At 42.0% G+C, this 13,607-nt stretch overlaps 2 protein-coding genes across 4 annotated transcripts in view; one reads left to right on the top strand and one right to left on the bottom strand.

Annotated features, from left to right (window-relative positions):
• The window catches only part of polm (polymerase (DNA directed), mu), a 93,537-nt gene that overhangs the window by 51,867 nt on the left and 28,063 nt on the right, over positions 1-13,607 (bottom strand). The window lies entirely within an intron of this gene.
• The window catches only part of gnsb (glucosamine (N-acetyl)-6-sulfatase (Sanfilippo disease IIID), b), a 49,644-nt gene that overhangs the window by 15,428 nt on the left and 20,609 nt on the right, over positions 1-13,607 (top strand). The window contains exons 2-4 of the mRNA XM_060856358.1: positions 3,094-3,153; positions 4,040-4,243; positions 11,080-11,145. Of these exons, the coding sequence (XP_060712341.1) occupies positions 3,094-3,153; positions 4,040-4,243; positions 11,080-11,145 (330 nt within the window). The remainder of the gene's footprint in view (positions 1-3,093; positions 3,154-4,039; positions 4,244-11,079; positions 11,146-13,607) is intronic.

Genomic DNA, 13,607 nt, shown 5'->3' on the forward strand with positions numbered 1-13,607 from the left:
TGCTGTTTCATCTCAGGCAAAAACAACATATCCCATTTATTTGCTGAACTTTCAAGGTTTCTCATGTTATAGCAAGTATTATGTTCAGATTTGATGTTGCTTTTGACTTTGTCCTTGTGCAGTCGATATCATCTGGCTGAAGATTACACTGGAGGTTTTTAGCAAGGGCAAAGACTGACGTTATCCTTCCCCAGCACACAGTGGACCTATTTGCTGTGCATTGGCAGCAGCTTGTGTGAAAACAGGTCACTTTTTCAAAAGGGCAGATGGGTGGATGTTACTTTGATTTGCGGATTGGATTTTTACAAACCATCTTTCTTGCAGCAAATTCGATGAAGGAGGCAAAGTTGGCGATTCAGTTATGTGGTGTGTGGGAGATGATCTGATGGGGTGAATGGCTTTGCTTGGAATCTGGTGCAACAGGATAAGCAGGTTCAGAGGTTTTTCCTGAAGAAGGGCTCATGCCTGAAACGTAGGTTCTCCTGCTCCTTGGATGCTGCCTGACCTGCTGCACTTTTCCAGCTCTGATCTCCAGCATCTGCAGTCCTCACTTTCTCCTCAGAGATTTTTCCCCAATGTCCAGAATATATCGTTGTTTTTATTCCTGTTTATTGCTATTTCTTGAAACGATTGATGCAATCAAGTGGCAGCATTTTTTGTATTTTCACAAATGCAGTCACACAGATTTATCTTTATTCCCTACCTTTGTGTTAAGTATAGTGCTCGAAATGATAACTTTTTTTTAATCAGACGTTGGCAATGCAACATCTTGAGACTCATGGACTGCTTGGAGCTCTCTTCCTTGCTACCAACTGTTTCTCGTCTTTGGGAGAAAGTTTTAATTCTGTATCACTGGCTAAGTCAGCATTTGTTGCCAATGTCTACTTGCCCTTGGGAAGGTGGTATTGAGCTGTCTCCTTGAGCCACTGATTTCTTGGGGTATAGGCATGCCCAGCATATTGAGGGGACACAGAGTTCCAGGATTTTGAGCCAGGAAGGGAATGGAAAGACGTTAGAATGGTGCTTGGTTTGAGGGGGCAGCTTCAGATTGCTACTCATCTACTGTTTGGCAAGTGTCATGAGAGAAATGCGGGTGAGTTACTCCAGTGCATTTTATCAGTGGTATACATTGCTTCCACTGTGTGTTCATGCCAAATGAAATGAATATTGAAGGTAGTCGATGTGGTGCCAATTATGCAGGCTGCTTTATGCTGAATGAATCAAGCTTCTTCAGTGTTGTTGAGCTGAACTCATCCAGGCAAGGGAGGTGCATTCCATTATATACCTGACTTGTGCTTTGTAGACAACAGCAGTAGCTTCATATTTAGATATTTTTGTGCGGGACTTGTGTTGTAAGGATTGTTAATACCTCGACTTTCTTTTAAATTGGTCAAAAACAAGACATTGAAACATTTTATTAAGACAAGACATTTCTTGGAATCCCCATGTCTTCTTGCTTGGTGCAAACCCCATGCATGGGTTTACTGTTGTCAAGTTGCAACTTGTGCTTTGGAAATTATTTAGATTTTGTAGTTGATGGTCAACTTCGACAAGGAGAAGAGCTTCCAAGCCCATCTATCGTGTTACTGACAAATCTTATATTGTAGACTCACTGTGATAGCTGGTGGCCTGGTCCTATGTGAATCCTGATTATTCTCATCAAGAGAATCCAAAGGATCCTTAAGACTGTCCGCAACAAGCTCTATTGGCAACGTTCCCAGACATCTCTGCTTGTATTTGATGACATCTGTCTTTATGTACTGCAAGGTCACACTGACAGGGCTGAAGAAGGGCTTATGCCCGAAACGTCGATTCTCCTGCTCTTTTGATGCTGCCTGACCTGCTGCGCTTTTCCAGCAACACATTTTTATCTCTGATCGCCAGCATCTGCAGTCCTCACTTTCTACTAGGTCACACTGATAGCCATCTAAATCTTCCACACCTTTGCCTGAGAAATTGGATATTAACCAAAAGTGTTTTATTTTCCAAATTGAATTATGCAAATAAAAATCACACTTTTCTTTCTACCCAGTGTTTGTTGTGCTGAGTTTTGGCTATTTTGAGATGTAAACACTTTTTTTCGCTTGCACAAACTGTTGGCTAGTTTATTATTGTTAAACATTTTTGTTCAAGTTAACAGTGTTCATTTAAGAAATGTGGTTCAATCTTTGTTAGAGAGAAATACATGATTGGCATATCAGAACAAATCACCCTCCACCACCTTATCCTTTGATCCCTGCATTTACCAGGATTAATCCACCTGCCTGCATATCCCCAGACTCTACGGACAGTTTAGCATGGCCACTCCACCTAACCTGCATGTGAGGAAGTCAACTGGCGGAAACACACACAGACAGAGGGAGAATGTGCAAACTCCACAGAGATACAAGGCTGGAACTGAACTCTAGTGACTGGTGCTGTGAGACTGCCGTGCTAACCACTATGCCAATTACCAAATTGGAATGTTAACCAGGATTCCTAATTGGCATTAGGACATGCTTTTAACTCCAGATCTATTAACTAAATTCACATTTCTCAGATTCAAACCCATGTTCCCAAATCATTCGAGTCCAGTGACAGTGCTTGTATGCTGCTGGCTGCTGCTGTAAGTTGAAAGAGTTGTGCATCAGCAGACATGAAATTTTCTGTTGGGAGCTTCATGTAGGTAGCAGCATGAACAAGCCAAAGACTTGGAACTTAGGATCTATGGGCGGCACGGTGGCACAGTGGTTAGCACTGCTGCCTCACAGCGCCAGCACTTGGATGAATCAATAACTGATCAAGGGACTTGGTTCCACGGCAGTCATAGACTTGTCAACTGAAATTCTGTCTCAGCAAAAGTGCTTTTGGAAGGGATAGGACCCAACTCATCTTGCCACAAATAGGGCCTGATTAATGTTGTTCCGTTATTAGTTGCATTGAAATGTTATGAAAGGCAATGCAAGTACCTGCCATCTTTATTGCATATGAATTATCTCTTGCAGGAATTCTCAAATGAATATAGGTCAGAAGTTTCAAGTTAACAATTTGACATTAAGATTATTTCACAGACTGCACAGCATTGTTTACTATGATGTGTCCTGCTGTTTTCAGACTCCTATGAAGAAGACTCAGGCCTTAATTGGAAATGCAGGAGTTACATTCACGAATGCAGTAAGTAAGCTCATTCTTGCAGAGCACCTCGTTACTGGTCTTTTACTGAATTAGTTTCTCACCGTTACTTTCTTTTCTCAGTCCAGGATGTCCCATCATAAACTTTGCTCAGTGTGCACCAACCATTTGTTCAACTTTGTGCACATCTTCTGTACTCATTGTGGATTCAGTGTTGATCCCCAAATTGATGGTAATCTAAAAGTGAGAAAATGCTGGATTTTGAAGTTACAGATTGGTTGAATACAATTTTGATGCTTCTGATAACCGATAGTATTTCACGGATCCCCAGCTTTTGATTGCTGGATGGAAGTGTTCAATAGCTACCCCTTTTTCAGTCCAGCTGTATTGTCACCCTACATGATTGACAGTATGAATGAAATGATGAGACCTGATATCAATAAGAACTGTGCGTTTGACTCAGTGACCTCGAAAGATTCTTCTGAGAGAAGTTGACTGGTGAGGATGAGGTTGAGTAGGTTTTTTGCTCTTGTTGGTTATTCGTGATGCTTCTGAGATAGTCCTGGTGATGGAGATGGAAGGTTTTCACCCAGAGGACATTCTGTGTCCTTGCTACCTACTGTGATCTATCCACTGGTGTTAGACAAGTAGAAGCACAGATTCATCAGTTGTGTAAGGGTGGTTGGTGGGAATTCTCAAGCTTTACTTGCTCATGTTTGATCTGATGCCCTTTCTGAAGTTGATGTAAGATGGTAAATGATTTCATTAGACCTTAGAGCAGCTTGGTACAAATGAGTGGCTTGCTCAGCCTGCTGATCAGAAAGGTATTCTTGGGTTCTCAAATGTCAAAGGCGGTAAATTGTCCTGGATATGAGTGCCTCTGGTTCGGGCTCCTTCTGATGCTGTTGCTTGGTTGCTTTCCTTGCAGTTTGTAGTCACCCCACTGTGCTGTCCAAGTCGCAGTGCCATCTTGACAGGAAAGTATCCACACAATCACCTGGTGCGCAACAACTCCCTCAATGGAAACTGCAGCAGTGTGCAGTGGCAGAAGGTTATGGAGCCACAGGTCTTCTCTGTCTATTTAAAGAAGCATGGATACCAGACCTTCTTTGCAGGAAAATACCTCAATAAGGTAATGCGGTTAAAACTAATTTCTATGTTTCATGTACTGATTCTTAGAAAGAAGAATCAGGAGCTGAAGTGGATCATTTTGCCCTTAATACCGAGCCCTCTGTTAAATTTAATCACAGCTGATCTTGCACTCAAACCATTTTGCTGCCCATTTCATTATCCTAGGATTCCACAGTGACCAAAAATTTCTCTGCTTTAATTGTTGTCCACAACGGTGTATTCCCTGGCCTCTGGGACAGAACTTCACAAAAATGCATGACAGTTCAGGTGAAGAAAATTCTCCTTAGCCCAGTGTTACATTGATTGCCCCCTTATAGAGTTATGCAGAACAGAAACAAACCCTTGAATCCAACCAGTCCATGCCAAATGAAACTAGTCCCATCTGCTTGGCCCATATCCCTCCAAACATTTCTTATTCATGTACTTACCTAAATGTGTTTTAAACAATATAATTATACCCACATCCAGCACTTCCTCTGGAAGACCATTCCACAACATGGAAATTGCCCCATGTTGTTTTTGAATCTTTCTCCTCTCACCTTAAAAATATGCCCTTTCGTCTTGGAATCCTCACCCGAGGGAAAAGATACATGTTATTCACCTTTTCTCTTCCCATAATTATTTTATAAACCTCTGAGGTCACCCCTCTACCTCATACCTCCAGTGAAAGAAGTCCCAACCTATCCAGCTTCTCCTTTTAACTCAAACCCTCCATTCCTGGCAACACCCTGGTAAATCTTTTCTGAGCCCTGTCCAGTTTCATAATATCCTTCCTCTGACAGGGAGACCAGAACTGCATGCTACTCCACAAGATTCACCAATGTCCTGACAATCTCAACACAACATCCCAACTCCAATATTCAACAGTTTGATCAATGAAGGCAAGCATATGAAACAACTTCAAAGTATAATGTACCTGAACCCTGAAGTCTATCTGTTGCACAACACTGCCCAAGGCCCTACTTTTAATTGTAGAAGTTGTGTCTTTTGTTTCACCAAAATTCAATACCTCACATTTATCCAAATTAAATTCCATTCACCATTGTTTAGTGCATTGACCCAGTTGCTCAAAATTTCTTTGTAATCTGAGATAATCTTCTTCGCTGTCAACTATCCCACCAAGCTTGATGTCATCCACAAACTTATTAACCATGTTTTTGATATTCTCATCTAAATCATTTATATAAATGACAAATACAATTGGACCCAGCACCAATCCCTGTGGAACACAGGCCTCCAGTACGAAAAACAAACCTCCACCATCACACTCTCTCACCTGCCATGAAGCCAATTTTGTATCCAACTGGCAAGGTCACCCTACAGTCCAAGTGATCTAACTTTACTGATTAGTCTACCATGCGGAACTTTGTCAAAGGCTTTACGAACATCCAAGTAAACAATGTATACTACTTTGCCCTTGTCAATCTTCTTGGTTAATTCCTCAAAAAAACTCAACCAAGCTTGACAGCCGCTATTTTCCTCACACAAAACCACGCTGAATGTCCCGAATCATTCCTCACCTTTCCAACTGCACATAAATCCCATCTTTCAGAATCGCTTCCAACAATTTCCACACCACTGAAGTCAGATTTACTGGTCTGTAGTTCCCAGGCTTCTCCTTACATTACTTCTTAAACAAAGGCACAACATTAGCGATTAAGCACGCATCCGTATTTATGGATGATACACATATTTCTGCAAGGGGCCCTGCAATTTCATGAGAAAAAAAATCCAATTATCACGAGACTCTGTGTTCTAGATTTCTGAGCTTGGGGAAACAATCCCATTGTCAACTTCCTCAACATGTTGTGCTATGGACCAGGCTACATGCCTCAAAACATTTCAAGAAGGTAGCGCAGACTTTAACTTTTTTAGTTGTTTTAGGCAGATGTGAGGTGGATATTCCAGGAGTGATGCACTTTGTGTAACCACTTGGCTTCAATTAAAACCAAATTTATTAACACACCACTGAATGAAAGACAAGCAAAAAGAACAGAATTTAGAATATTTGAAAACCCAGCTGACATGATGTCCCCGCTATTTAACAGTTTAGTAACATCCTTCCTGTAGCAAGGTGACTAGAACTGGACATAGTACTCCCCATGCGGCCTCACCAATGTCATGTTCAACTGCAACATAACTTCGGAACTTCTATACTCAATGTCCCAACTGATGAAGGCCAGTGTGCCAAAAGCCTTCTTCACTGCCCTATATATCTGTGACTCCACTTTCCGAGAACTCTAAGGTCCCTCTGTTCCACTACAACTCTTAAGGCCTTGCCATTCACCCTGAAACTCCTGCCTTGATTTGAATTTCCAAAACATAAGACTTTACACTTATCCATATCAAACTCCATTTGCCATTTCTTGGCCCACTTGCCCAGCTGATCAAGGTCGTCCTGCTTCAATTTCTGAGAACCTTCCTCACTGTCCATGATACCACCTATTTTCGTGCCATCATCAAACTTATTAATCATGCCTGTACATTCTCATCCAAATCATTGATAGAGATAACAAACAGCAACAGGCCCAGCACTGACCCTCAGGTACTCCTCTAGTCACAGGCCTCCTGTCCAACAAGCATCCTTCCACTATTACTCACTGCTTCCTCCCATCAAGCCAATTGTATATCCAATTTGCCAGCTCACCCTGGATTCCATACGATCTAACATTCCAGAGCAACCTACCACGTGGAACCTTATCAAAGGCTTTGGTGAAATCCATATAGACCATGTCTGCCACCCTGCCCTCATCAACCTTCCTGGTCACTTCATCAAAGAACTCTTAACAAATTTGTACGGCATGATCTGCCACTAACAAAGCCATGCTGACTCCTCATCAAGCCCTGTCTTTCCAAATGCATGTATATCTTATTCCTCAGAACCTTCTCAAGTAACTTATCTACCACAGATATTAGACTTACTGTTGTATAGTTCCTAGCCTTTTCTTTGCAATCCTTCTCTAATAATGGCACAATATTCACTACCCTCCAATATTCTGGAACCTCACCCGTGGCTAACAATGACTCAAAAGTATCACCTGGGGCCTATGCAATTTCTTCTCTAGCCTTTGGTGTGTTCTTGGATACATTTGGTCAGGAGCAGCAGATTTATCCACCTCCATACATTCTAATGTGACCCACACCTCCACCACTGTGATACGGACTATCTCCATGATATCGCCACTAACTTCCCCAAGTTACCAAGTCATCAGGTCTTTCTCTACAGTATACACAGAGGAGAAAGATTCATTGAGAATCTCATCCATCTCCTGCAGTTCCACACATACATATCCACTTTAGTCCTTGAGGGGCCCTATTACCTCTCCAGTTATTTCTTTTCTTTAATATACTGAAAGAACCTCTTTGGATTCACCCTAATCTTCTCAACCAAGGCTATCTCGTGCTCCCATTCACATTCCTGATTTTCTTCAGTAAACTTTTATATTCCCTGTGTACCTCCAGGGATTCTCTTGATCCCAGCTGCCTGTACCTGAGCCATTCCTCCTTTTTTCCTGGTCAAATCCTCAATATCCCTTGACATCCCAGGTTCCCTATTTCTGCCAACCTTGCCTTTCACCCTCACAGGAACATACAGATCTTGAACTCTCGCTATCTCACTTTTAAAGGCCTCCCACTTGCCAGATGGTGCTTTGTCTGCAAACAAACTACTCCAATCAACCCATGCAAGTCCTGTCTAATTCCATCAAAATCCATCTTGTCCCAGTTTAGAACTTGAACCTGTGGACAGTTTTGTCCCTCTCCATAACTACTTTATCATTAATAGTCCCAAAATTCAACCCCACTATCACCTCAGTCACCTGTCCGACCCTGTTTCCCAAGAGTAAGTCGAGCTTTTCCCATTCCCAAGTTGGATTCTCTGTATACTGCTTGAGGAAACTTTGCTCAACGCACTTAACAAATTCCACCACATCTAAGCACTTTATGCTCTGGCAGTCCCAGTCTGTTAGAAAAATTAAAATCCCCGACAATGACAACTGTGTTACTCCTGTAAGTCTCACCAATCTCTCTGCATATTTGTTCTCTAATTCCCGATAATTACTTGAGGGTCTATAGTACAACCCCAATAATGTCAACATCCCCTTATTTCTTAGCTCCACCCTTAAAGCCTCACTGGATGATCCTTTAGTTACTTCATCTCTGACTACTGCTGTGATACTTGCCTTCATTAGAAATGCAACTTCCCCATCCCCTCTTTCCACCACCTCTGTCCCAACTAAGGCATCTGTACCCTGGCACATTAAGCTACCAGACCTGCCCCTCCCTTAGCCTATTTTTTTCTTAATTTCTATGTCTCAAAACCTGACAGGAAAAGTTGAAATGGTTTACACCGTATCTCGCAAACAGTATTGAAATTACACTTGACTGAATCTTGGTTAAGAGGGAGATTGGACTTGGATGACTGAGCCAACTCAATCTCCAGTGTAGTTGAGTAGCTTTCTGCCATCACTTATGTCAGTTCACTTTGAAACTGGTGAGGCATCGGTGTAATCTTATCTCAAGAGTGGTCAGCTCTTTCAGTTGATCAAGTTAGCAGATTCACAAAAAGCCGAATCCAAATCAAGTATATAGTGGAGTGCACCGCCTGAAAGAGAAATATTGCAATTTGTAAGAAGCATATGGATGAGCATTTGAAAGGTCATAATATTCAAGACTGTGGGTCAGGTATTGGGAAGTGCGATTAATATAGACAGCATGGCACAAACTCAATGATCCATAACTGACTTTGGAGTACTTTTAGGAAATTGGTGCAGTGCTTTCAAGGTATCCAGTTCAATCCTTCAGCCCATTAGTCTTAAAAGACATTTACATCAAAGAGATTTTACTGATTCAATTTTCAACATATTGAGTGCACTGAGAGAGATAAGAGGTCTGTAAACCAAGGTCGTTGCTGAAAAAGACTGAGCAGATCAATGGTGCAAATATTTGTCATGAAGTGGATGGGAAACCAAACATTTCAAATGTTGGTTCCATTGTCACAGCAATTCACAATGTGTACACAAGTGGGTGAGGTGAGTTCCTGCATTTTGTATCTCCCTGGGCAAGTGTTGTTTACACATCCTGACATAGCTGTCTGAACTTTGTCTATTGACATGTTTGACCAAGGTGGCTTCATCTCTTTATTAACATTCTGGATATCTCGTCACCTCACTCAAGGTGGTCTGCCTGACCAACGCTACTTTTGATCTTCAAGATAGAGAACACTAGAGCAATGTGCTGCCAGACTTTTAATTTTATTCAGAAATGATTGATTTCAAAGACTGTCCTTCTCGGATAACGTAATTATTCCTCAGTTGGATTGCTGTTTTAAAAAGTAATTTGAAATTTAAACTTAAAACCTTTAAATTTAAACTTTAAAAACTTTTAAACTCTCCACTTTTTCCTTTGCAGAAGAAGGTGGGAGTGAAAAGGCAATTGAACTGACTTTCCTCTGTCCAGGACTCTGAAGATTATTAATTTTTTTTTCAAAAACAAACTCTTGAATAATTGGCTCTTCAACTAATTTGATATAAGTTCATAAGCTTCAGGAGCAGAATTGGGGCATTCAGCCCATCGAGTCTTCTCCACCATTCAATCATGACTGATAGGTTTCTCACTCCCATTTTCCTGCCTTCTCCCCATATCCCTTGAACCTATTGAAAATTAAAAATCTGTCTCCCTCCTCCTCAAATTTACTCACTGTCCTAGCATTCACCCCACTTGATGGTTGCAAATTCCACAGATTCATAACCCTTTGGAAGAAGTCGTTTTTCTGCAACTCTATCTAAATTTGCGATCCCTTATCCTAAGACAAGACCTCTCGTCTGAGAATGCCCCACAAGAGCAAGCATCCACTCCATGTCTGTTTTATCCAAACCTTTTATATTTCAATTTGATCTTCTAAATTCCAAACAGTATAGGCTTAAACTGTTTGGGGGCTTAAATTGCATTCCCATTCTTGTTTTAACCAAAATGCATGACCTCACACTTATCCACATCTGCCATCTCAATCTTCAATATTTCCATTCTGGCCATACTGAAAACATCAACTGACTGTCAGTTGAGTTTTTCAAATTCCTTCATGGGGTATGGGCATTGCTGGCTGGTCAGCATTTATTTCCCATTCCTACTTGCCTAGAGGGCAGTTAAGAGTCAGCCACATTGCTGTGACTCTGGACTCCCATTTCAACCCATTCAGTAAAGATGGTGGATTTCCTTCCCTGAAGGACATTAATGAACTCGAGGGGTATTTGTGATCATCGATAATGGCTAACAATAATTCTAAGGCTAGCTTTTAATTTCAATATACGTGAAAATTAAATTCATATTTCACCAGCTGCGATTCTAACGCATGTCCCCAGAACATTCGTTGGCAATTCTAGATGACCAGTTCAGTGACATTTCCAATATGCCAGCACCTCCCCAAAACACTACTGGGCAGGGAGTCGTGGATTTGACGCCACCATGAGTAAGATATGTTCACCAGAGTATCCAAGCTTTCATCTGATACACAGATTGACACCACTGGCCGAGGAAAAGCTTTGTGGGAATGAATGAGGGTGGGGCTGTTTTGGCAGTGGTCTCATTTCTTTATTCTCTGGCATTCCCCCCACCTTGACTGCAAAACATCATGTTGCTATACAATCAAGCAATTTCTACATTCAAGCCTTTCAATAAAAGTGCGGTCAGGCTGAACATTCCTATAGAAGCAGCAAAAATTCTTCTACTGCAGAAATGATATTTCTGTCATTGAGCAAGTATTAATTTGATGATACAGGAGTTATCATTGATCAAGAAATGCAGCTTGACATTGGTAATGTTTGTTTGTTTTTTTGACAGTATGGTCATGCTACAGTTGGTGGAACAGCCCATGTCCCCTTAGGCTGGGATCACTGGCATGGATTGGTAAGTGAAAAGTCATCTTCATTGAGCAGAATTTGTGAAGGGATATGATTATCAGTAACAAGATGCCAGGGTCAGGGATGTCTTGGATCAAGCCTACAGGATTCTTAAGAGGGTGGGTGAGCAGCCAGAAGTCGTGGTACACATCGGTACCAATGACATAGCTAGGAAAAGGGATGAGGACCTGAAAAGTGAATATAGGGAGTCAAGTTGGAAGCTAAAAGGTGGACAAGCAAAGTTGTAATCTCAGGATTGCTACCAGTGCCACGGGCAAGTGAGGCTAGGAATAGACAGCAAGTGCTGATGAACACATGGCTGCAGGGCTGGTGTAGGAGGAAGAGTTTCAGATATGTGGATTATTGGGATACCTTCTGCGGAAGACAGGACGTGTACGAGAAGGATGGGTTGTACCTGAACCGGAGGGGTACCAATATCCTGAGTGGGAGGTTTGCTCGAGCTCTTAGCAGGGGGATTGGAACTGGAGCTGCAGATCAGAGGATGGGGTAGCTAGTGACCAGGCAGATACAGCATACAGGGCATCTGTCAGGAGGGATAGACAGTGGATAAGGCAAAGTTGCAGTCAGTGTGATGGGTTGAAGTTTGTCTATTTTAACACAAGAAGTATCAGGAATAAGGGTGACGAACTCAGAGCATGGATCAGTACTTGGAGCTATGATACTGTGGCCATTACGGAGACTTGGATATCAAAGGGACAGGAAAGGTTATTGGATGTTCCGGGGTTTAAATGTTTGAAATGAAATAGGAAGGGAGAAAAAAAGAGGTGGGGGAGTGGCATTGCTCATCAGGGATAGTATCACGGCAGAAGAAAGGGAGGTCGTCGAGGAGTGTTTATCTACTGAGTCAGTATGGGTAGAAGTCAGAAACAGGAAAACAGCAGTTACTTTATTGGGAGCTTTCTATAGACCCCCAGTAGCAACAGAGACACGGAGGAGCAGATTGGGAGGCAGATTTTGGAAAGGTGCAGAAGTTACAGGGTTGTTGTTGTGGGTGACTTTAACTTCTGGATGTAGGTTTGCTGGCTGAGCTGGAAGGTTCATTTCCAGATGTTTCGCCACCCTATTAGGTAAGATTTCAGTGGGCCTCAGGCGAAGCACTGTACATGATTCCTGCTTTCTATTTATATGTTTGGGTTTCTTTGGGTTGGTGTTGTCATTTCCTGTGGTGATATCATTATCCCGTGGTGATGTCATTTCCTGATCTTTTTCTCAGGGGATGGTAGATGGGGTCTAATGAGGTGTTTGTTGATAGAATTCCAGTTGGAATGCCATGCTTCTAGGAATTCTCATGCGTGTCCCTGTTTGGCTTGTCCTAAGATGGATGTGTTGTCCCAGTTGAACATGGGACTGGGATACCATTGCAATTATGGAAACATGGCTCAGGGATGGACAAGACTGGCAGCTTAATGTCCCAGGATGCAAAGTGAAAAGGAAGGATAGAAAGGGAGGCGAGAGGAGGGGGAGTGGCATTTTTGCTAAGGGATAGCATTACAGCTGTGCTGAGGGAGGATATTCCCGGAAATACATCCAGGGAAGTTATTTGGGTGGAACTGAGAAATAAGAAAGGGATAATCACCTTATTGGGATTGTACTATAGACCCACGAATAGTCAGAGGGAAATTGAGAAACAAACTTGTAAGGAGATCTCAGCTATCTGTAAGAATAATAGGGTGGTTACGGTAGGGGATTTTAACTTTCCAAACATCAACTGGGACTGCCTTAGTGTTAAAGGTTTAGATAGAGAGGAATTTCTTAAGTGTGTACAAGACAATTTTCTGATTCAGTATGTGGATGTACCAACTAGAAAAGGTGCAAAACTTGACCTACTCTTGGGAAATAAGGCAGGGCAGGTGACTGAGGTGTCAGTGGGAGAGCACTTTGGGGCCAGCGACCATAATTCTATTCATTTTAAAAAAGTGATGGAAAAGGATAGACCAGATCTAAAAGTTGAAGTTCTAAGTTGGAGAAAGGCCAATTTTGACAGTATGAAGCAAGAATTTTCGAAAGCTGATTGGAGGCAGATGTAAAGGGACAGCTGGAAAATGGGAAGCCTTCAGAAATGAGATAACAAGAATCCAGAGAAAGTATATTCCTGTCAGGGTGAAAGGGAAGGCTGGTAGGTATAGGGAATGCTGGATGACTAAAGAAATTGAGGGTTTGGTTAAGAAAAAGGAGGCAGATGTCAGGTATAGACAGGATAGATCGAGTGAGTCCTTAGAAGCAAGTAGGAGTACACTTAAGAGGGAAATCAGGAGGGCAAAACGGGGACATGAGATAGCTTTAAATAGAATTAAGGAGAATCCAAAGGGTTTTTACGAATATATTAAGGACAAAAGGGTAACTAGGGAGAGAATAGGGCCCCTCAAACATCAGTAAGGCAGCCTTTGTGTGGAGCCACAAAAAATGGGGGAGATACTAAATGAATATTTTGCATCAGTATTTACTGTG

Source organism: Hemiscyllium ocellatum, chromosome 48 (assembly GCF_020745735.1).
Source record: "Hemiscyllium ocellatum isolate sHemOce1 chromosome 48, sHemOce1.pat.X.cur, whole genome shotgun sequence".
NCBI lineage: Eukaryota > Metazoa > Chordata > Chondrichthyes > Orectolobiformes > Hemiscylliidae > Hemiscyllium > Hemiscyllium ocellatum.